Here is a 23,380-nt window from a genome sequence, read left to right as displayed (position 1 = left end):
CAAGTCAAAGTCAAGTCAAGTCTTTTATCAGTGTTGGTCTTAACTCCTCCAATTTGTGACTCAAGTCCCCCACCTCTGGTGCAAATCTATGGAAGGTCTAAATATGTAGTGAAATGACATCAGTGTATAATGGTAAACATGTTCCTCAATTTAAAATAATGATATTAAATCTTTTTTTTTCATTGTTTATTTTGTGATTCAGGTAAGACAAACCGTTTCAACACGTGATACAAAGCAGATAAGAGACAGACTGAGTTTGAAAGAGTGTGATGGTCATCAGAGACACTGAAACCTCACGTTAAAGGTGTTTATTTGTCCTGCATTCAACCACTGACTGAAGGCAGCATTTTCATGCCTCTCCTGTTTGGCTTACTGAAAGGTACTCTGGGAAATGTAGGACCCAGTGAGGTATAAAGACTAGGCAGGTTGCTTATATAACAATGTGTTTCTTTATTGTATTAGTGTGAAGTTATTACAATCCAGCCTATAAGAAGCTAGATACTTACTGCTGATTATGTTTCATTAACAGGTAATTGGTTCATAGTGAGTGAACCAGTCTCCTGTATCAGGACACAAACCTCTAACATGTGTTGTCTCCATGTGTTGGCCCCATGACTGCTTAGGCCAGGTGGCTTTCACTCAAGTCTCTGAGCCAATCCACATGGCCTTAAACAGGAAAGGTCTGAAGTGGAATCACAGTATAAAGATAAAATAAGGTCTCTGCATATGATAGTGTGTGATCAGTAAGTATAGAGTGCCATGCCACATCATTTTGAGGGTTTCATTTGTGCTCATTATCCCGTTGCTGCTTCTTCTTTTTTTTCTCCTCCTCTCACTGCCTTCTCCGTCTCTTCTTTGCCCAGTTTGTGTCTAATATTTCCACTCTGGAATGTGGGATACATTTCAGCCTGACGACTTCTGCAGCTCACCTCATCTTCTCTTTTATTCCACTCTGCCTCCCTCCCTTTAAATACTCCAAATACCAGACAGGGCTCGCCGGAGTTAAAACACACACACTGGGAGTCAGGAAAAACTCATCTTTATTTGTCATTTTGACTTAAAGAAATGTCAGAAAGTCAGGTTCTTAGCAAATATAAAACTATAATCCCCCTCTGGTAAATCAAGTCAATTCTTTATATAAGAGGTTGAGTTATTGCTAATGTATCACACTGACATAAAGGACACTGTGTAGCTTCTATGTACATGTAAAAGGCAGTAAAAACAAGCATGCAAAATATATAACCTCCATTTAATATGATAAGGTTTAGCTAACAATACAAAGAGTTCACTTTGAATACACTTTACAGTTTGACATGGAGACACACATTGCACAGTTTAGGGTGTATAAAAATGAAGCGAAAGGAAAGAACTTTTTGTCTTGTAAATTGAAGTAGGAAAAATATGGCGATAACTGTAGCACTTGCTGTCAACATGTCAGGAATCACCTTTGGTAAAGGTGATGGCAGTGTCACCACTGCTCCATTGACGGAGTATGCTCAGTGGAACCAGTAGTAGCGAGGATAGAGGCCATCGTAGTTATACTCTCGCAGCTGCTCGTTTGTCTCCCTCGATCTCTCGTTTACCTCTGTGGATTAAACAAGAAAGAAGTTCAGTGAAAGCAGCTGTAAAGGGATGCCAACTTCCTGAAATGGGTATAAGGAATGTGTGTGTGGGGGGGTTTACATATACATATATTTTTCTCTTCCAATTCTAATTTTAGCCTCATTTATCCTAAATTATCCAATCAGATTTTTGGAATAGCTGCACTTGCTGTCTTGACTTGACCCTCCCAGAGCGAAAACTCGACAGAACATTGTGGGGACACTCCCAATTCTTAGGTAGCAAACTAACGAAAACAAATACACCCTTAATTATACGTTTGTACTCATCGTTTCAGTAAAATGAACTGAACAGTTGAATTGTGGAGAATTCATCTGTGCTAACTATGTGTAGTATGTCAATATTGACAAAAGTTTATGCCTTTATGTTGTAATGTGTGTTGATCTGCTGCTTCACACAAGCTTTAAACCGGTTGCCAGCGCCCAGGTGGGTCTTACGATCAGTAGCTACGTAGCAACAGCTAAACTTACAAATAGTTCCCTAAAAAAACCAGGAATAACCAAATCTTGCTAAGATATCCTTGTTGGTATTAGGGTTAATACTAGTGCTATAAATTGTTGGCATTTAGCAACCGTTAGCATACATGTAGCAACCTCCTGGTCCTAAATAAGATACTGGGAATTTCTTTTAGCTAATGATATCTCCCACTTGATGAAACCAACAGTAAGTTGGTTAGGCTTGCAGCAATGGTAATTATGTTGGAATAATGCATCTATGCATTTGAATAGTGATGTATTTTTGTTGTTCTCCTTGTGCTGACATGGAGTAAATGCAACAATCTGGAGATGTGAAAAAATAATCGTTATAAGTGACATTACGCTATTATGTAATGTGACCAATGAGCTAGCTGGTGGAGATCTTTTTGTTTTCCTATAATAAGTCACTGAACCAAATCTCCCAAAACACTGTGTACCTGACATGCAAAACCCAATCGCATCTTTATGGTTAGCAGTTCTTAGTTTAGAAACTGTCACTGCAACTATTTCACACTGGACAGACAACCACAGGGAAGATTGTCAGCTTGGGGTCAACCACAAATGAACACTTTGAATTGGTGTGGAGTCCCAGGCAATCTGCTGCGGTACGCGGGCTGGAGGCTGCAGAGGGGTTCATTTAAGATCCAAACTAGAACTCTGGCTTCTCTCCCTGTGTTCTTTCTCGAGCCCTCTCGTGACAACTGGCCTTTAAGTATATCTCAGGTTTTCCACAAGGATCAGCTTAGGACAGACCTCACAACATGATACAAAAAGTTGGCATTAATTCGTGTTAATTGATATACAGTCTCTATGCACCATCTTGGAGTGGAGTGATTTTGATGTATTTTGAATGTTAAATGTTGGTATTTTCAGCCCACTGTGGAAAGGGGGAAATGAGGGATTCACGGAGGATCATTTCTCCATTATAGGAACTTGTTTCTACTTTTGTTTCACCGCCATTTTGTTCCTTTTTAGAACCGAAAGCAGCTGCATCCATGTCTTACCGTCACGGTCCTCCTCGGCGTAGTTCTCGTACTCATTCCTCTGCTCCTCGTTGTACTCCCTCCTGTGCTCACTCGCTGCAATCTTTACCCTCTGCTCAGCTGTGGAGAGAAGAAGACAGGAACTTCATCTGTATTCACCCACTCACAATACTGACAGATGGAAGCAGAGGGAGACATTACTGTTTCCTCCTTAAACAACCTGATGTATCATCTGCTGTGTGATTTTGAGCAATGCTAGTGGCAGATTGACATTTGGCTTGAAGGCAATGCTGTGCTAAAGTACAGCCTCACAGAGCTGCTAGCACGGCTGCAGAGTCTTATTAACTATTGAATCACTGGATGACACCAGCGGGCCGAGCATTCAGTACTCATTACTATATTATTACATAAGTACTCAGTGCTCATGGGTCGGACCACACCTATCCTCGAACGTGGCCTTCATTTTGATGTCAACTGTCAAACATCTGTAAAATTTCATGACTGTATCTTGCACAACGGTGACGCAATCGCGGTGCTCAGAATCACCTCTGAGGTCGTAGCTGCTAGGTGTCTGCGCGCACAAGCACCTCATGTTTACACAATGATTAGAAATGCAAGAGCGTATACTGGTCTAGTGAGGTGTTGAAAACAAATACATATGGGTAACCCACACTACTTGCTGTAACATATTAGATATTTGTGTAAACACCTAACCCTCCCTCCTGTTCCCTCTCTGTACAAAAACAAACATCCCCACAGGTACAGGTACAGGGCAGCCACTGTACATATTAGACTTTACTACTCCGTCTGTGTTTTCCCCCTCACTTTAACATGAGTTACACCTGGCTTATAAATGTGGGGACTTTATGGAGGTACATTTACTTCAATATTATTTGTGTGAACAGGTCGATAAGCCGTGTGTAAATGTGTAATCTGTAAATATAAAACACTTTCCACGAATACAAAAAAAAAATGTTCTTGCAAATATAAAACAGATTTCCATTTCCAAATACACAAACAAATTCCACAAATAAAAAATGATCTGTGAATACATTCAATTCATTTACAAATAAATGAAATATCTTCCCAACATTTACAACTTTTAAACAGACATTTATGAATTAATTTTCTATTTGTGAAGCGAAAAAGCATTTGTGGAGCTCAGTTCTACGCTTTTGCACACACAGAGTTTTGAACCAAACTCTCCGCCCGTCTGAACCAAAAGTGACTCGTATCACTCGGCCACTTTTGGAAGACAACGCCATTTCAACTTTTCATACTAAGAGCACATAGTCTTCTATGTATTTATTGTTTTCCCAAAATAATTGTCCACAAGTAATGTGCACTACGTTGACGGTTGTAAGATTTGAAGTGGCAGGACCTGGTTAAGGTCTTTGATGGTATGGCTGTTGGTGTTGATGATTGTTTAGTTAAGAAATTATGTATTGCAGTTTTATTGTTCATTGCTAATATGTAGGCTAAGCTAACGTTAACTACTAAACCGGCACCTGTTCCCGTGGCAACAGAAAACATTCATGTTGCGGACTGTGGGAATGACAGCAGGGTGCTGGATTTTTTACACTGTGATGATGAAGATACATTGGAAACAGACCACATTCAACCTGTAGAGAGATAACCGGTGTCACTTCTTTACCACTGAGTTTATTGTAATCAGTCCATTCAAGACAAACGTTGAGACAAATTTACCTCTACAGAAATCCCATTCATAGTTTTAACACAGAGTCAGTTTGGGTTTCATGAACGTTTCTGGATCTTTCCAGATTTGTACGTTTGTGTGGGCGTGGCGAAATGTTCGCAGTTAAAGTGAGTGACATCACACAGAGCGGGGAGAAGCTGTTCAACTGCTCTGAGAGATTTCTGTTGAACTCCTCCGCACAGGTTGTTATAAAAAAAACCGACAGTATAATAAGACATGGGGATTTCTCACAGCCATTGCCTGGCGCCTCGGGGAGTCTTTTGATGTTCACATTTTGTACATTAACGGTGTATTGGTTTGATAAAACTCCAAAAAAGGAATGCCATGTATATTCTTTTACTTTACTTTAACCAAATTATGTCAAGAGTGATGCACACATTTGTACATATGTTGAATTAAACACAGGAACAGCATCCTGCTAATTGGGCCACAAATGTGCTGACCAAGTCTACCTTCTCCAGGCCTACTGGCATTTGGGGGGGGGGCGTGGCTAGAGGCGGGGCTTCAGCCCTCTGTCCAGAGTTCATGCACAGTTCACAGCTCTCTGCCTAGGGAGCAGATTGGAGTAAAATACACAAGTCATAAAAACATCATAGTTTAGTTAGGCATGAAAAGCCATTTTATAGTAAGTCATAAAAAAGTCATAGTATACTAAGGTGTCACAGTCCCGCTGTGTCTCCCAGTGTTTTTTCTCCTTTCCTGTTTGTCTCCCCTCCCCTGTGTGTGTGTGTGTGTGTCTGGGTGCTCCTGCTGACATTAGGTGACTCAGCGGAGGCGTGGTCTGGACAGCATCTTACCACCACACCTGCAATCTATCACTCATCATCTGCAGTATATCTACCGCGGTCATCCATCCATTCGTGGCCACAGTGTTCCGCTCTTCACTGTGGTAGTTACTCTCCCCGCCGCTCTGATTAGTTTGTGTGACTACAGGGTTACCTAGTGTTTCAGTGATCTCCCCAGTGTTTTTGCCTGTATTACCTCTTTGTTCTCCTGTGCTTCAGAAGACTTCCTGATTTGTGTGCTGCTGATCCTGCTGCACTCTGCTGCCACACCACACCACACCACCCACCTGCCTCCAGTCGTCCCTCGTGTTTCAAGAGTGTGTTCACTCACCTGCCCCTGGTCTCAAGTGTCTTCCATACTCCTGCTTTGTGTACTCACTAGACCCCTGGATTCCTCGGACCCACTCCCCCTCTACATTCACCGTCACTATTGACTTTTCCCCAATAAACTTCCTTGCACTGTTATTGCTGAAGTGTTTTGTGTTCTGTCTCTATTCTGAGGTCCAATGCCCGTTCTGACATAAAAAGTAACAATAAAGCATAAAAAATCATAGTATATTAAGGCATAAAAAAGTCATATTATAGTAAGGTATAAAAACGTCATAGTATAGTAAGGCATAAAGTTATACTATCGTAAGGCATAAAAAGTCATGGTATAGTAAGTCATGAAAAAACGCCATAGTATAGAAAGGCATAAAAATGTCATAGTGTCATAGAGACAGAAAAATGTAATAGTGTAGTAAGGTATAAAGAGTCATAGTATAGTAAGGTAATACAAATGCTTTTTCGCTTCACAAATAGAAAATTGATTCACAAATGTCTGTTTGAAAGTTGTAAATGTTGGGAAGATATTCACAAATGCTTTTCATTTATTTGTAAATTAATTGAATGTATTCACAGATCATTCTTTACTTGTGGAATGTGTTTGTGTATTTGGAAAAGGAAATCTGTTTTCTATTTGCAAGAAATGTTTTGGAATTGGCAAATTTATTTTTTGTAAATGTGGAAGGTGTTTTAAATTTACAGATTACACATTTACACACGGATTGTTGCTCTGTTCACACAAATAATACTGAAACAAATTTACCTCCATAGGATTACATCACCACATATCATGTAAACACACAGACCATCTACTCTGCAAACTCATCTTCCCTCCAAACAGGCCAATGATTTGTAGCTTAGTTGTACTGTAGGAAACATGGCTCACATGCACCTTCACACCAGCTTCTTGTGTAAAAATGACCTGTCTGTTAACAAGTATTCGTTCTGCCTCTGCCACTATTTTCAAGTAATAGCTCCTTCTCTTGTCTCCACGTGTCGGCGCGTTCTCTTTTTGGCGGAGTCGGTTGGTCGTTCTCAACGTCTGCTGCATAGATTGCCAAAATTTTGTGCACACATTAATGGATGTAGTATCAGGTGTGGCGATCCCCTGCTTTGCAATGCAACAAAAGATATACTGGATGCAATATTGCATCTATCTGATTTGTATGTTGTCTTTTAAATAATGGTGTGTAATGGGGGGATTTCTCTTAGTCAATAATGCACTTTTGTATCTTAAGCTGAGAGTAAATTGCTCCTTACATTCCAGTCTTAGCGACCTGCTCATCGCTTTTCTTGTAAAAACAAAAGAAAAAGAAAAAAAAAGTCCTTTACACAGACTCATGAAGCTCACATTCTCATGGACTGCACTGGCAAGGGACAAAATAGACTTCCAGGAATGCGTGTGTGTTTTTACAAAGCCAAGACAACGTTTGGTACTCTGATGGGTGGGCAAGGTGAAATTGCCCACAGCCTCTCTCTGGAGGTCTGCTCTGGGGCACACATGTGCTTCTCTGAGGGGTTTTCCAATAGAAAAGAGAGAAATTGAGACACATACTTGAGTGAAATGATGGAAATCATTGTCGGCAGCTGAATATTGGCAAGTTTGTCCATTTCCATGCTTTCATCTCAGCTAAATGGGCGTATGAATCTGTTTTTAGTTGCTGATTTAGAGATATTTCTGATGATAATTTCCTTTGTGTTTGCAAGTTTTGTCCTGAAACACCTCTCATCTCGGTGTTTAATCTTTTTGGATTGAAGTGTGTTGGCGATGTGCATCGTACTGATGGCTGGCAGTGGAATAATGAGCTTATTGTGCTGAGAAACTGAGAGAGTCTGCTCCATACTACCCTGTGACTCCTTCTGCTGCCTCCAGCTCCTGTGTGTGTGTCTGTGTGTGTGTCTGTGTGTGTGTGTGTGTGTGTGTGTGTGTAAGAGCTGCTACTGTATAGAACAACACCTGCTTGAGTTTCCACTGCTCTGCCTCTGTTTCTCTCTTTAACTTTCACAGCTTTCAGTCAAAACCTCAAACTATATCATCTTCAGAATTTAACTAGACACCAATAAACCGGCCAACACTCCCCCACAAGCTCACACACACACACACACACAAGTTTGTACGGGAGGCCAAACATGCCGTATTTAAGACCGTCCGCAGTGTGGCCACATCAACCACTCGAGCAAATCAACCGCGCGTAACACCAAACGTAAATAAATACAGCTGTCCGCCCCCGTCCTCTAACCACAAACCAAACATTTCACTCAAAGTCCTGTTGGTTTTTCTGTCGGCGAGGTGACAGACGGGTCCTCCCTCCCTGAGATGAAAAAGTGTCAGAGAAGAAATCCCCGCTTGAATTAATCTTGGCGGTCAGGTGCAAACTCGCTTTCAAAATCACGTCTTCCACCGTTTTACAAAAATGACATCCACTCTCGATGTTGAACGTTAGCATGAAAACACACAGGTCACCTTCCAGCTGTTGCAGACTTTGCCAGCAGAACTTGAACAAAGATGGAAAAGTACTTATTGGAACGTACCTACGAGCTCATAGTATCGGGTCGAGCGGCGAGTGCGGCGTCTGAAGAAGTTGGAGGCGTCCGACCCACGCATGAACACCTGTCGCGCCGTACCTGAGGGTCAGAGGTCAGAAGTTCAAGGTCACATACGGAGGACATGCGAAGCAATGTGTTGGACAGTGTTGGACAGGCGTCACCTCTAGGATTGGCTGGTTTTGTGCCGTCGTCGTCGTTGTCGTCGTTGTCGTCGTCGTCGTCGTCCCGTACTGCTGCGTTTTCCACCACACGGGAAACTGAGGGCAAAAGGAGAAACTATTATATAACCTTTTTATAGTGAAGCATCCTTTTGTCTTTATATTATACTGATGAGACCAATCTTACACAAAAACCCTGGGTATCTAATGTACGATCCCAACTGCTCATACACTAGATCATGAAATTTTCTAAATTAAGCCAAGTAAAATTTTGTATCTACGAAAAAAAGAAATAAAAAACAACACATGAAAATGACAACTCAGATTTTCACAGGAGTCGGATTACTGGGGAACTTCACCAGTGTATGGAAGGTTATCTGAGCCTCAACGGTTCCTTTATAAATTATTAATGTGGCAGAAAGAAAACAGGATCAAAATAGTCACAACTGTAATTATCCACAATTATCCAAAATCACAGGATGTGTAGTCTTGCAAAGCCATCATCCAAATTTGACTTTATTCGCTGTGGTAGAAGGGTTCAGTACCAATCTTCTGACAATTAATCTTCACATTGAATAAATCAGCAGCTTTTTAGCAGTGGAGCTTGAACAGGCAACCGACCAAACTGAACAGAACCAGAGCTGAACGTAACTTCACTTAGAAAAAACTTCAAGAAACATGTCCGAGTCAAATTTACTTTCATTACCTGCCAGACTCACCTTTGAAAACACTATTTAAAAATTTGATTCATATATAAAATTCATATATAAATCATACATGTAATGCACCAATCATCACTTGTTTTGAGATTGGGATCAACAAATTCACTATTATTATAATTAAATGAACTCTGACATGAAAAGGTCTATAGTCAGCTTCAAGTCAGAAAGTGCCTCCAGCTTAATAAATGTCAGTGCTCATCTCCCCTGAGGATGCATAACCCCAAAATACCCTTCCTCCCCCATAAACTCCCCCCCACCCCCCCACCCACACATGATACTCACAGGTGAGGATGAGGAGGGTGGTGAGGAGAGAGAGGACAAAGACTCGAGTCCAGGACATCTTGAAAAGACCAAGGCAAGAACTGTACTGGATTTAACAGCACACCTAACTCAACTGAGAGAGGAGAGAGAGATGAGGGGAGGGAAGGGAAGGGAAGGGAAGGGAGGAAGGGAGTGGGAGGAGAAAGAGGGGGAGAAAGTTTCAGGGAGGGAGGGAAGCTGCTGGAATTTCAATTCCCCAAGAGATGAGAAGAAGAAGAAGAAGAAGAAGAAGAAGAAGAGAGGAAGGAAGAAAGGGAGGAATGATGGTGAATCAAAAGAAGAGGGCAGTTGAATGGAAACCAGGGTTTGGTAATAAATGAAAGGAGAGAACTCTGTGCCCCTGGACAAAGGGAGGCCCAAATGAACCCAGGACAAAAAGATACAGCAAATGGTTTTAAAAATGAATAAATGACCAATATTTGTGGGACAGATAATTAAAAACAATGAGCTGAAAGACAATAAATTGCTTCATTAGTGATATTTCTCTGCGGGTTTGTCATTACAATTGACCTCTTTCACAAATCTGAGACAATATAAATATAAAAGTATTAGTGGGGCGGGTAGGCAAAACAATTGTGCATTTTATGACCAAAGCATGAAAGTTTCAGCAAATGATCTACGTACTCCAAGGTTTCATTTCAGAAAATGAGGCAATTTGTATCTGACCTCTGGTGACCCTGAGAGGTCATTGACCTCCACATTGCATTCTTCCAGTTTTTGCCCCATCTCTCCATTATAATCATGTATATCTTTGCCAAAATTGCATAAAGATGCATATTTACTGTTACGGCCTTGTAACATAATTTTGCCTTGAGCACCAATTTTGCAGGGGGACTGCAGACCTCACCATTTCCAGGTGTTAAGGTAGCTATAGTTTGTTGAAAACACTGACAACTTCTGCTGTGTCTTCTATGAAATTACACGACCAGCTAGCACATTAGTGAACATTCTAATCCGAAGCTAGCATGCTCGTTTGGTCTGGACCACACTCATTACTCCAGGGGGCTCTGCCCCGTCCCAGAGGTCACATCTGGAATGCCTCCACGTCTAAATATGAACTTTATGCTTTATTGAAACACTGGAGAAAGTTTCATGCTTTAGTCATAATGCACAATACTTTCCACATACAGTACAAGCTTATCTACTGCACTATATTATTTACAGCAGCTTTAAATATGCAGAAATTTAAATGAATTATATCCAACTAACCGTTTCTAGATTTGAATAGGATTTTCACAGAGAGTTAAGAAGCGATCTGCCTGAGGAAAGTATCGTAACTACGGCGTTCTGTTTCTGTTTCTAATTCTCAGAGACAAAAGGGAGTCAGGATGGAATAAAGACCTGAGGAAACGGGAGGCTGTCTGCTGCTGCTGCAACTCATTAAGTAGTCACACCAGCAGACAGAGCCACAAGCTGCAGTTTCCTGCAAGTTGTTTTTAAAGAGAGAGGGGTAAAAAAAAAAAAAAAAAAAACTCGTTTCAAGCTTGTTTCATCTGAGGCCAAGTCAGTATCAGATGAAGCACTTTCCTGAAGATTTTTCAAAATCATTTAAAAATCTTATTCAACTTGTCTGGTATCTGTGGATGAGCTGACACAAAGGAGGACACGTCTCTCACCAGCAGCCAGGTATCAAACACTCAGCCTGGAAGTCAGTGGCCATTTTTTTTCTGTAGGTGGAAGAGGTTCCCAGTTTGGGTTGTTTGTGTGTGTGTGTGTGTGTGTGTGTGTGTGTGTGTGTGTATTTCCATTGCATCACAGGTTAAATTTGAGTTTGCTGGTCAAAGTTCACTAAACTTAAACTGGGATATGGTGAGGTAAATCGGTCAGTTTACAATTTGAACACCCCTGATTCCCTCAAAGGAAAATATGATGACATAGTGTACAGGTATAACATTATAGGAATAAATACTGCAAAATAATCCCACATTATAACAGCATTTAATAACAGATATTAACAGACCTGTTTTATATCTTTTATTGGCTGTATCCATCGTGCATTGTTGTGTTTCTACATGAGTGATGTGTGTTTCCCTCTCAGGCAGGTGGTAACATCACGTTCCTGTACTGGACCCATTCATTATCGTTCCAGGTATGAGTGATCTCAGGGTTCAGCGTGCATACCTCACTGCACTAACCTGTGTTTAATGCTGCATTGTGCTGCTGAACTGAATGTGTTGGGAGATGCAGGCTACTGTGGATTTTTTTTTTTTCTCCTTTGACTACAGTATGTGTGATGTAGTTAAATCAGCTTCCTGTAATGGAAACTGGGCAGAGACGACGGGCTACTTTATTCAGAGAGACGACAACAAGATCTGGAATCTGGGAAACATTTAGCTGTAAATGAGCCCGAGTGTGTGTGTGTGTGTGTGTGTGTGTGTGTGTGTGAGAGAGAAACTATTTACTGTGTGTGCATTTGTACATTCATGTGAACATGCATATGTGTTTTTTCATATATTTTTCAGTGCTTGCTTTGTTTCGCCATATAAGCTTATTTGGTGTTGGTTCATATGTGTGTCAGTTTTTAAATGTGCTCCTCTGTGTATTTGTGTGTCAAATAGTGTGTGCACTAAGCATGTGTTATCTGTGTGTGTGAGGCAGTTTAGCACTATCCCCCCTTGCGGTGCTGACTGTGACCAAGCCTCCATGTTTCATCTGTCCTGCATGGGAATGAATTTCCTGCATTTCTGAATTAAACTAAGATGCTGAGATTTTCCCTCTGGGTTTTGAACAAAGACACTGTTTAAAAACAGCCACACACACACACACACACACGGTTAGCTCTGTTGGATCAGGTGTTTTTTGTGGGGAGCCAGGAAATAGCTGGGCCTCCATCTGAAAGCAGCTGCACTCTCTGACACCAACATGTGGCTGTTACTGTTCAAATGTCATTTACTGTTGAGCAACTTTCTCTGATTTTGTGTCTGATTGTAACATGTCTTCATGTAACAGGAATTCTAAAAAAAAATATATTTATAACATACATGTGGCCCTAATCCTCTTCCACAATTCAGTTACAGGTCAAAGGGTCAGATGTGTCCGAAGCTTTATTTTAAATTAAAACAAAGTCTCAAATCATTTTCATTATTAGTCTTATTGAAACATTCTATTTATCAAGATCCTAAAAAACAAGATTAAAATCCATTCACTCATTATCAAACAGTCATCGATCAACAAACAGAAAATCAACACAGTGATACATTTATAAGGCAGTGTAGGCGTAGATTAAGAGCTAAGGTCAGCCTGGATTATTTATACATTTCTAAATATAGTTTCTATTAAAGTCTCTTGCTCCTTTATCTTAAATGTCACTCCATCTCTCTCTCTCTCTTTCACTGTATAATTCTCATTGCTTCTAATTAACATGCAAAATGTCTTTTTCAGGCTTGTCTTTCCCTTTCCATTAAGGGTTTGGTTAATTAAATAGCTTGATCTGCTTCATTTTGTGCTGTAAAACAAAATGTCACGTGCTTTACTCTCCAAAAGAGATTTGTTTATGAGGTAAATGATATTTCCCAGTCTTCATGTTCTCTGTTAGTTCGCTGTCTGTACATCACAGTTCCAACACAAATGTGCCAACTATTATGAGCATGATTAGAGTAAGTAATCTGAACATTACATTCCTCCTCAGATGTACCATAAGAAAAATTAGCTTAACAGGAAGCCTTGAGCACTGTCAGTGTCAGTGTGACAGGGCCCTGTTACTTCTTATCCAATCACAATCATTATATTAATCTGTTCTCCTCTCAGCTCAGTGATCGGTCACCCTGTAGTCATGTGCTGGTCTGTAGCGTCCTCACAGTGAAACCCTCTCTCCCTGCACCAGACGGCCTCGGACAGCCCAGGTATCCTGTAGGGGAGGAGTCAAAGGTTCAGTTCAACGAAATAACAAAAAACAAACAAAAAAAACTAAACAAAAATCAAACTTGTTTCTTTTGTTTGCAGTAGCCAATCACTAACTTTTTGTTTATGCATATGCTCATTTTAACAAAACCTTTTCCACACAGATTTTTTCCTTAAAGAGGTCCTTGAAATTTCCTATTTCAATTCCATAAAGTCGGGGGACTTTTAAGAGACAATGTTGTCTTTTTTTTAAAATGGTCACTATCCTGACTCTAGTGTCTAGTGTGGGTGTAGTTAAAAAAAAAACAAAACACCTACATTACCCATAATTCTTCCAAATACTGCCCTTTCATTAGATCATCATCAGGGTTATTTTTTCAAACTTTGAAAAGTTTCCTTCAGAGCCACTGAAGATATAAATATAAAGTGTTTTCACAGTCATTTCTTGTGAAGAGTAAACTGAACTTTGTTTGATCTAATTTATTTGTTTAATTTAATGCTCACAAGTGTTTCAGTGAAGGGTTTTGTTGATGCAACAATAACTTCCATGAGCTGATCCACCGTCAATGGTTAAGAGTTAATTGTGTCAATTAAATCAATTTCATCATATAATTGGATTTACTAAACCGCAGTTTGAAGTTATATTTGTCACATGCCAAGGTACAATGTATAGTAAGCAAAGCGGCGAAATGAGGATTGGACTACGCGGTAGAGCAGACTGTGCAAAATTACTGTGATTGTATCGAATATTGGCCCATTGCTTTTTATAGCATATCGACAACTCTGACATGTTTCCTCTGCAGAGTGATGGGCTCCAAGCTCCTGAATACAGACGCTTGTTGCTTTGCAATGGTTGACTGCAAAGTAAACGTAGCTCATCACAGACATATAATGGGGGATTTTAATGTACTCAAACAATAGTAAGACATCATCTAGTGACGTTGCTATTGCTACCAGACTTTAATTATAACATGTTTCTGTAATACTATCATTTTATAAACAGTTTCTCTGGTTAGTGGTCTACATAAAAAACATCATGCTCAGAGTCCCTTCGTGTGTTCACGTGCTCTGGCTTTGTAGGCTCAAGTTAGTTATCACTGTTCTCTCATTGCACTAAGCTTTAAAGTGTATACTTGCATGGACAGGCAAATTTAGAAGTTACAAGCCAAATGACAACAATATACACACAACACTTTCAAGCCTTTTGCAGGTTATACTATGTAGTCGGCTGTAAATGTCTGACCTGGAAGGTAATTTCGTCGCCCACAGCGTACTTCCTCGCTGCGATCTCCTTCACCTCTTTCTCTATGTTTTCCTGTGTGGTTCCCTTCACATCGATGTAATAGCAGTCAGCGCTGGCGTAGTGGCAGGAGATGGCCTGGAAACACACACACACACGTTATCACGCACAATTTATTATAATATTTTTTAATATCACATGTATTTCCATCACACTTACTAATATGATTTGCTGTTTGCGATTCACATAAAAACCCTGTGATTTAAAAAAAAACAAAACAACGCAGGGTGTTTGGTCTGAGGAATGCTGGAACGCCGGGTGCATTATGGGTAGTGTAGTACCTTGCGGAAACCCCGCGTCTGATTCATGCCAGAGCCATGGATGAGCAGCGGGTGGAAGAAGACAGTGTCACCCTTCTCCATCTCCAGGTGCACCCTGGGATGCTGCGAGTCATAGTCTCGCACTCCGTGGTACATCTTGTTCACCCCACCCTGAGGACAAACACAGCGCTAAGATAGTGTATATATATATATACTGTATGTGTGTGTATCTTCTAGCAGGTGTGATTATGCTTCTGATAGTGTTTTGTGTATGTGTGTGTGTGTGTGTGTGTGTGTGTGTGTGTGTGTGTGTTTGTGTACCTGCCACTCGGGGTAGTCATGCTCCTTCAGCGTGCCGGTGTGTGTCCCCGGCAGGACGACCAGGCAGCCATTCTGCCTGTTCACTTTCTCCATCGCCGTCCAAGAGCAGACGATACGGTCGGCCGGTCGGAACGGGAAGTAATGCAGATCCTGATGCATCGGGTGACGAGACGTCCTCTTACCTGAAACACAGGACACAGCAGATGTATCCTAACACCTCAACATGGTTTAAAGGTGATTTGTGTAGAAGATATTTAATATCAAGAGCGAAAAACACAAATAGCACCATGTAGCAATGTTTTTATCAGTGGACTTTTATCGGGACTTCTCTGTCCTGCTGCTGGTTTAATGAGAGTTGGTGGTGGCAACATGCAAAGAAACGTAGTGACTGTTAGCTAGTAAACAATGCAGGATTTTGAAATATAAAGATTGATAACTGACTAATTGACTAACCACTTCAGCTCTAATACTGATTTTTCCTCGCCCCATACCTGCATCAGGAGGCTTGTTGATCAGCATGGTGTGCATGGCCATGATGTTTGGTCCAGTGAAACACTCCACATACTTCAGGATCTGACAGAAACAGGCACAAGTGTCTGTTGATCAGTGTTTTGCGTTTAAATCATTTCAAACTTAAGCTGTTTTTTAATTAAAAGAAAATCAAGTGTATCACAGTTAATTTAACAATAATGTGACAGTCTGCACATTCAGGTATTAACTGACCTAAAGGAAAAGTTGAAAATGTTTTCTTAAGGCGACAGATTAACACAGGTGTGATCTGCTGTATGTGTGTGTTGCTGTACCTGTGGTAAGGTGCAGTACCGGAACAGCTCGGGATCTTCCTGGAAGTCCTGGAGTTTGGAGACAGCTTTCTGATCCGGGATGAACTCTGACTTAACGATCGCCACATCTCTCATCACCACCAGACCGGGAACTTTCACTTCCTGTCGACAGATCCGTTCAAACTCCTTCCTGAAGAACACACACAGATCATGTTCAACACCTCACAGGTGATCTGAACGCCTTTAAAAGAATTAATACTTTCACTGTGGATTATTTTGATACAATTATGTTATAATTAAGCCTGTAGTTCTCAATAATCGGTTTATAGTGGTCCTTATCATATGAAACTACTGACAACTAATATTAATATTATATGCTTATACACTGGGTATCATTTTCTTTACAGTTGCAGAGTTTGTGATGGTTACCTGAACTTGTCGATGTCCTCCTCAGACACCAGGTTCTTGATGAGAACGAAGCCATTTTCTTCATAAAAGAGTCGCTGATCAGGGGTCAGCAGGTCAGTATCAAAACTGTATCTGCCAAAAAAAAAAAGAGAAAAAAAAGGTGACAATGCAGTGTAGTTCAATATGTGTTGGTTTAGTTGGAATGAAAAGCTGCTGCTGACTCATTGGTCTAAGGGAAATGATTGACAGACAGCGGCTGATGTTGCATTAAAAGTCATATTAGATTACAGTAAATACCACATCACTACCTCCTGGTGGTGACTACAAGCAGGGTTTGGTCTTTCCCACTTTCTCTCCTCATAACAAAATGCATGAACGACTCGGTCAAACTGTGACTATCATAACACTGCCACTAAACTACCTTAAAACAGCTTTAATCTTCTTGTTGTCTCTTGAACAAATGAATGCACAGTGTCAGAGGTGAATGGTGAATTGTATAATTGTATGCACCACAACCTTTACCCTGAGACAACTGCTGAAGCTGCCAAATGCTGTAGTGAAATTGCAGCTGCTTCAAACTAAAGGTGGATCCCTACCTCAGTCTCTGAGGGTGACTGCTGTAGGTGAAGGTTTGAGCAGAGGTCGGTGCAGCTCTCTGAAGAAAACCAGTTGAGGACAAAATGAGGCAACAAAGACAGAGAGAGATTTCAGATCTATTTCTATTCCTCTGCTCCAGTTTTTTCTCTGAAGTCTTTCACTTTCACAATATCTTCCAAAACAACACACAGAGAAGTGCATGTGTGTTGTTGTTGACCTGTAGTTATTGAGGTCAGTCCATGTCAGTGCAGAAGCAACATGAGCTAACAGAAACATAGAAATAATATAGAAATCTTTATTTTTTTGTCTGTTATATTTTCTCCTGTGTGAAAAGCTGCATGCTAATTCAACAGAAAACACATCCAGAGGCTGCGAAACAAAAAAAACATTCTTGTGTTTAAGTTAACTTATTAAAATCAGATAAAAGTTATCAAGCTAAAAAGAAAAGAGCTAAAAACAGAGGCTAGCCTTCTGAGCTACTTTAAGCTAATCTCCACCAAGCAGATGTAGATAGAAATATAAAAGACAGTTTCAGAGCCTTCGTGCAACCATTAGAAACACATTTACCTTTTTGTCTTTGAACACAGCACTTTAAACCTTTAGCGTTCAGTTCCTGTTTAACTACAGAACTGCTGCAGAACCAGTTGCCTCCATTGAAACTACCGATACCGTGTTCCCGGAGGCCTGCTGACTACAGAGGGACCCCTGTCTGCTCCACCAACGCTGCTCGACTCTCGGTGTGCCGCTATCGGCAAACAAGGCAGCCTACATTCCGCTATGTGAAGCTCCAATGACACAGCGGATCATAGACCATTGAAAGGATACGATCGCAGCGGATGATCTATCAAGATGATTGATAAGCAGTTTGAGTCTTTCCGCAGCCCGAGACATCTTCCAGTCCGGTTTCTGTAATCCCGTTGTGATCCCAGGAAGCACGTCGGGAAATTAAAGGAAAGTGGGTCTAACTGAGGCAAAGGGCAGAGTGATGACAACACACACACTTGCACAACGTCAATACCGTGTGTTGGCTGCTTCATACATGTCTGTACCTCTCCACACTGAGGATGAAGGAACTCAGATTTTGTCCTGGTAAAAAGTGTAAGCATCTGTTGGAGGTGTAGCTCTGTGACATGGCGCCTGTTGTATTTTACGATCCGCTGCTGAAGCACATAGAAATATATGGATTTCATATTTGACTTGGTTTGCCAGCTTCCACAAGCGGATACATCCACCAGAGGGCAGCAAGGACCAGTGAACAACTGTCAGCGCTGCTTAGTGGTTGTGACGCTTTGACAACTTTATGTGAATCCAGGTGGTGCGGTCAAATGTGACAGGACCTGATGACCTAATAACTGGTCTATGTTTTAGTGCTATCTCTAAAAGCAGGCTTGTGTGTGTATACAGATTATATAAGACATTTATGTGTTGATTTAAATGTTTTTTGTTAAACTATTGGCAGAAATTGATTAATGCAACTTTAACCAACATGGGAACCAACATGTGTCTGGGGCACAGATAAAACAATCAACATGTCCTTCAAACTATATGACCATATAGCTCCTTACCCAGGAGCACCTCCATAGCTCCCCTAGAGTTTCATTGTCATGATTACAATAATAAATTTGTTTATAAGAAATAAATAAGTTGAGGTCATGGAAAGGTCATGGATAAAACAAATGACAACTGGTTTCAAACAAGAAAAGAGCAACAGTGTCTGGTGTCAAAGTTGAGAGCTTTGTGAGTTACATCAGTGATAGCAGCACACAAGTTCCAGACACTGACAAGATCAGGTGAAGGTAGATTTATCAGAATGTGGGACAGACATTCTTCAACCTGTACACCTCAAAATCAGGTCCAACCAAGATTTGAACTCTTGGATTCAGAGTCCAGGGTGCTGTTGGAACTCTACTACATTTGAGGTGGTTTCTTTGTTCCACGGACAAAAGAACTCACTTCCCCACAATTCCTCACTGTTCACATCTAGAGACAACCCTCCTCCAGGAACCTCACTGACCAGTCAGTGTTGGTCAGTGTGTGACATGTGACCCCCCAGGGTGTCACCAGACAAAACCAAATCTCCTTCTTTGTTCCTTCTCTTCTCTCCTCAGCTTGCTCAGACGCAGCAGCTCCCCTTCCCTCTCAGCCCTTTACAGAGTGACAAGGCTCCAGCTCAGGTCGGCACCGCCACCTGAGACACTCAGCTCTCTTGCGGGCCTGCTCACAGTAGACCGCAGCACTCTCACTCTGCTCTTCAACAGCAGCAAAGCCAGTGGACAAGTTTATTTCAGCAGCTATGACACAAAATCTCCTGGTGGATTTTCAGAGCAACCAAAGCCACAGCAGAGTTAGCTTGGAACAGCTAACTCTGTGAGAAGAACAAAGCAACACAGAGACCACAAAGCCAGTCAAGCCACCCAACTCACTGAACTCTTCAACAACACTGGAAAGGACCTTTTTTTGTTCCAAGGACTGGGTAACAGACTGGGCCTAACCTCACCTAGCACAGCTAAGCAGCAGAACTCTTAACATTAACCAACACGTACATTAACAAAGGTTTTGTTATTGTAATGTTTGCTTAAGTTGTGGTTAGTCACACAGTTAATCGGGTACTTGTATGTTCACACACAAACCCATCTCAGTCCTAGAACCATGCAGATAACCTCCTCCCTCTAACCTGGTACCTTTTTAGGTTACATGAGCTAGGCTAACAAAGAAATTCAAACCTTCCCTCCCCCACACTCTAGGTGGTCTCAGCGACCATTTTGGACATTCACTTCTTTCATCCCCTTCAAAGAAAGGACTCTTCACGTCATTACGCATGGAGAGTTTGAGAATCCTGTGGAGAGATCTTCTCAGGGGAAACATCTTGAGGTCTTTTCACCTTTTCATGTCAAAGATGTTATGATTGTCATGTTCTCCGTGTATAATAGTTGCCTGCTTTATTGGTCATACATTGATCCATAACTATCTGCTACATTAGTGCCTGTACAACTTCTCAAAACCAGGTCCCACCGAGATTTGAACTCGGATCGCTGGATTCAGAGTCCAGAGTGCTAACCATTACACCATGGAACCACTTGCTAAGCAGTGGGAATACCTCACCATGAGCCAGGGGCAGCGATAAAACCTTGCTGGGGAGAGGGATGTAAGGGCTGCTTTTCGCTGCCCGCCACACAAAGCAGAGATCATACCGAAGGTCAGTAAATCAGGATAAAGTGCTTATAGACTTGCTCTATAAGTGACAACCAGCAACGAAGTACACATGGCTGACATGCTCGCGGAAATTAGTGTCAGCCAAAGCTCATGTAGTCAGGATGGCCGAGCGGTCTAAGGCGCTGTGTTCAGGTCGCAGTCTCCTCTGGAGGCGTGGGTTCGAATCCCACTTCTGACATGAACATTTTCACAGGAGCAGCATCTGAACTGTAACATTGTAGAGATGATGTCCAAAACAACAACGAAGTGCAACGAAGTGCATCACCCAGGGGCAGCAATAAAACCTTGCCGGGGAGAGGGATGTCAGGTCTGCTTTTAGCTACTCGCCACACAAAGCAGAGATCATACCGAAGGTCAGTAAATCAGGGTAAAGTGCTTATAGACTTGCTCTATAAGTGACAACCAGCAACGAAGTGCACATGGCTGACATGCTGGCGGAAAGTAGTGTCACCAAAAGCTCATATAGTCAGGATGGCCGAGCGGTCTAAGGCGCTGCGTTCAGGTCGCAGTCTCCTCTGGAGGCGTGGGTTCGAATCCCACTTCTGACATGAACATTTTCACAGGAGCAGCATCTGAACTGTAACATTGTAGAGATGATGTCCAAAACAGTTGAGCTTTCCTCATACACGGATCACCAGTTTACGCGTTTCAAGACGTAGTATTTAGGGCTTTCATCTCTTAATCCGCCAGCGCGACACATGAGCAGCATGTTACAGTTTGTGATAATCATGGCCAATCACATTCACTTCTTTCATCCCCTTCAAAGAAAGGATTCTTCACGTCATTACGCATGGACAGTTTGGGAATCCTGTGGAGAGATCTTCTTAGGGGAAACATCTTGAGGTCCTTTCAGCTTTTCAGGTCAAAAATGTTATGATTGTCATGTTCTCCGTGTATAATAGTTGCCTGCTTTATTGGTCATACATTGATCCATAACTATCTGCTACATTAGTGCCTGTACAACTTCTCAAAACCAGGTCCCACCGAGATTTGAACTCGGATCGCTGGATTCAGAGTCCAGAGTGCTAACCATTACACCATGGAACCACTTGCTAAGCAGTGGGAATACCTCACCATGAGCCAGGGGCAGCGATAAAACCTTGCTGGGGAGAGGGATGTAAGGGCTGCTTTTCGCTGCCCGCCACACAAAGCAGAGATCATACCGAAGGTCAGTAAATCAGGATAAAGTGCTTATAGACTTGCTCTATAAGTGACAACCAGCAACAAAGTGCACATGGCTGACATGTTGTCGGAAAGTGGTTTCAATGAGGCCTCATGTAGTCAGGATGGCCGAGCGGTCTAAGGCGCTGCGTTCAGGTCGCAGTCTCCTCTGGAGGCGTGGGTTCGAATCCCACTTCTGACATGAACATTTTCACAGGAGCAGCATCTGAACTGTAACATTGTAGAGATGATGTCCAAAACAGTTGAGCTCCCGAGTTGAGGTTTCCTCATACACGGATCACCAGTTTACGCGTTTCAAGACGTAGTATTTAGGGCTTTCATCTCTTAATCCGCCAGCGCGACACATGAGCAGCATGTTACAGCTTGTGATAATCATGGCCAATCACATTCACTTCTTTCATCCCCTTCAAAGAAAGGACTCTTCACGTCATTACGCATGGACAGTTTGGGAATCCTGTGGAGAGATCTTCTCAGGGGAAACATCTTGAGGTCCTTTCAGCTTTTCAGGTCAAAGATGTTATGATTGTCATGTTCTCCGTGTATAACAGTGACCTGCTTTATTGGTCATACATTGATCCATAACCATCTGCTACATTAGTGCCTGTACAACTTCTCAAAACCAGGTCCCACCGAGATTTGAACTCGGATCGCTGGATTCAGAGTCCAGAGTGCTAACCATTACACCATGGAACCACTTGCCAAGCACTGGGAATACCTCATCATCACCCAGGGCTGCTTTTAGCTGTTCGCCACACAAAGCAGAGATCATACTGAAGTTCAGTAAATCAGGATAAAGTGCTTATAGACTTGCTCTATAAGTGACAACCAGCAACGAAGTGCACATGGCTGACATGCTGGCGGAAAGTTGTGTCAAGGGGCACTCATATAGTCAGGATGGCCGAGCGGTCTAAGGCGCTGCGTTCAGGTCGCAGTCTCCTCTGGAGGCGTGGGTTCGAATCCCACTTCTGACATGAACATTTTCACAGGAGCAGCATCTGAACTGTAACATTGTAGAGATGATGTCCAAAACAGTTGAGCTCCCGAGTTGAGTTTTCCTCATACACGGATCACCAGTTTACGCGTTTCCAGACGTAGTACTTAGGGCTTTCATCTCTTAATCCGCCAGCGCGACACAGAGTAAAGTCAGGTGTTAATAATATATCAGAATATAGTGGGACACTTGGACACATGAACCACCAAGATTATGCATCGCAATTAGTATCAACCTTGTGACAAGTTTGTGACATTGTTGCTGAAAGTAAGTGGAACAAATGAAACGCAAAATTCAAGGAGTTACAGATAAAAGATTTAACAGGAATTCAGAGTGTTGGGATTAAAGCTTGTGGTAGAGGACATCAGTCAATTAGACGATCCAGGACACATTTGTGTTCACACTGCTGAAGGTATGCGGAGAACATCTTCAACCGTGGTCTGTTCTCAGATCTTAACTACATCCACAATGTGTCTATAGACTTGCTCTATAAGTGACAACCAGCAACGAAGTGCACATGGCTGACATGCTGGCGGAAAGTAGTGTCAAGGGGAGCTCATATAGTCAGGATGGCCGAGCGGTCTAAGGCGCTGCGTTCAGGTCGCAGTCTCCTCTGGAGGCGTGGGTTCGAATCCCACTTCTGACATGAACATTTTCACAGGAGCAGCATCTGAACTGTAACATTGTAGAGATGATGTCCAAAACAGTTGAGCTCCCGAGTTGAGTTTTCCTCATACACGGATCACCAGTGTACACGTTTCCAGACGTAGTATTTAGGGCTTTCTCATCTCTTAATCCGCCAGCGCGACACAGGGTAAAGTCAGGTGTTAATA

At 41.9% G+C, this 23,380-nt stretch overlaps 2 protein-coding genes and 8 non-coding genes across 10 annotated transcripts; 5 read left to right on the top strand and 5 right to left on the bottom strand.

The window, feature by feature from the left end:
• Positions 1–1,044: 1,044 nt before the first annotated feature.
• Positions 1,045–9,706, bottom strand: ucma (upper zone of growth plate and cartilage matrix associated). The gene is made up of 6 exons (XM_022749158.1): positions 9,615–9,706; positions 8,673–8,709; positions 8,614–8,636; positions 8,438–8,530; positions 3,101–3,199; positions 1,045–1,585 (listed from the first exon to the last, which is right to left on the bottom strand). The coding sequence occupies exons 1-6, from the start codon at positions 9,670–9,672 to the stop codon at positions 1,497–1,499; spliced, it is 399 nt and encodes a 132-aa protein (XP_022604879.1). The 5' UTR covers positions 9,673–9,706; the 3' UTR covers positions 1,045–1,496.
• Positions 9,707–12,679: 2,973 nt separating this feature from the next.
• Positions 12,680–18,605, bottom strand: phyh (phytanoyl-CoA 2-hydroxylase). Its single transcript, XM_022749791.1, has 9 exons — positions 17,987–18,605; positions 17,161–17,219; positions 16,586–16,696; positions 16,178–16,346; positions 15,866–15,947; positions 15,375–15,556; positions 15,075–15,224; positions 14,737–14,871; positions 12,680–13,500 (listed from the first exon to the last, which is right to left on the bottom strand). The coding sequence occupies exons 1-9, from the start codon at positions 18,050–18,052 to the stop codon at positions 13,447–13,449; spliced, it is 1,008 nt and encodes a 335-aa protein (XP_022605512.1). The 5' UTR covers positions 18,053–18,605; the 3' UTR covers positions 12,680–13,446.
• Positions 18,606–20,164: 1,559 nt separating this feature from the next.
• Positions 20,165–20,236, bottom strand: trnaq-cug. Its single transcript has one exon. It is a non-coding gene; the product is annotated as a tRNA-Gln (tRNA).
• A 233-nt stretch (positions 20,237–20,469) lies between these two features.
• On the top strand, positions 20,470–20,552 carry trnal-cag. The gene has a single exon. It is a non-coding gene; the product is annotated as a tRNA-Leu (tRNA).
• A 287-nt stretch (positions 20,553–20,839) lies between these two features.
• trnal-cag lies at positions 20,840–20,922 on the top strand. Its single transcript has one exon. It is a non-coding gene; the product is annotated as a tRNA-Leu (tRNA).
• Positions 20,923–21,349: 427 nt separating this feature from the next.
• Positions 21,350–21,421, bottom strand: trnaq-cug. The gene has a single exon. It is a non-coding gene; the product is annotated as a tRNA-Gln (tRNA).
• A 233-nt stretch (positions 21,422–21,654) lies between these two features.
• On the top strand, positions 21,655–21,737 carry trnal-cag. The gene has a single exon. It is a non-coding gene; the product is annotated as a tRNA-Leu (tRNA).
• A 440-nt stretch (positions 21,738–22,177) lies between these two features.
• On the bottom strand, positions 22,178–22,249 carry trnaq-cug. The gene has a single exon. It is a non-coding gene; the product is annotated as a tRNA-Gln (tRNA).
• A 195-nt stretch (positions 22,250–22,444) lies between these two features.
• On the top strand, positions 22,445–22,527 carry trnal-cag. Its single transcript has one exon. It is a non-coding gene; the product is annotated as a tRNA-Leu (tRNA).
• A 583-nt stretch (positions 22,528–23,110) lies between these two features.
• On the top strand, positions 23,111–23,193 carry trnal-cag. Its single transcript has one exon. It is a non-coding gene; the product is annotated as a tRNA-Leu (tRNA).
• Positions 23,194–23,380: the final 187 nt, after the last annotated feature.

This window comes from Seriola dumerili, unplaced genomic scaffold (assembly GCF_002260705.1).
Source record: "Seriola dumerili isolate Sdu_G_001 unplaced genomic scaffold, Sdu_1.0 BDQW01000138.1, whole genome shotgun sequence".
NCBI classification, from domain to species: Eukaryota; Metazoa; Chordata; class Actinopteri; order Carangiformes; family Carangidae; genus Seriola; species Seriola dumerili.
This window is presented reverse-complemented; position numbering and strand designations above follow the sequence as displayed.

What these genes read in the sequence shown, in the direction of transcription:
- ucma (XM_022749158.1), bottom strand. Translation starts at nt 9,672, where the DNA reads ATGTCCTGGACTCGAGTCTTTGTCCTCTCTCTCCTCACCACCCTCCTC. An exon ending in AACGCAGCAGTACGGGACGA is followed by an intron (nt 8,637 to 8,672) that starts CGACGACGACGA and finishes CGACGACGACGG; the next exon opens with CACAAAACCAGCCAATCCTA. An exon ending in CGCCGAGGAGGACCGTGACG is followed by an intron (nt 1,586 to 3,100) that starts GTAAGACATGGA and finishes TTTAATCCACAG; the next exon opens with AGGTAAACGAGAGATCGAGG.
- phyh (XM_022749791.1), bottom strand. Translation starts at nt 18,052, where the DNA reads ATGTCTCGGGCTGCGGAAAGACTCAAACTGCTTATCAATCATCTTGAT. An exon ending in GAGGACATCGACAAGTTCAG is followed by an intron (nt 16,347 to 16,585) that starts GTAACCATCACA and finishes TGTGTTCTTCAG; the next exon opens with GAAGGAGTTTGAACGGATCT. An exon ending in CAACAAGCCTCCTGATGCAG is followed by an intron (nt 15,557 to 15,865) that starts GTATGGGGCGAG and finishes CCTGTGTTTCAG; the next exon opens with GTAAGAGGACGTCTCGTCAC.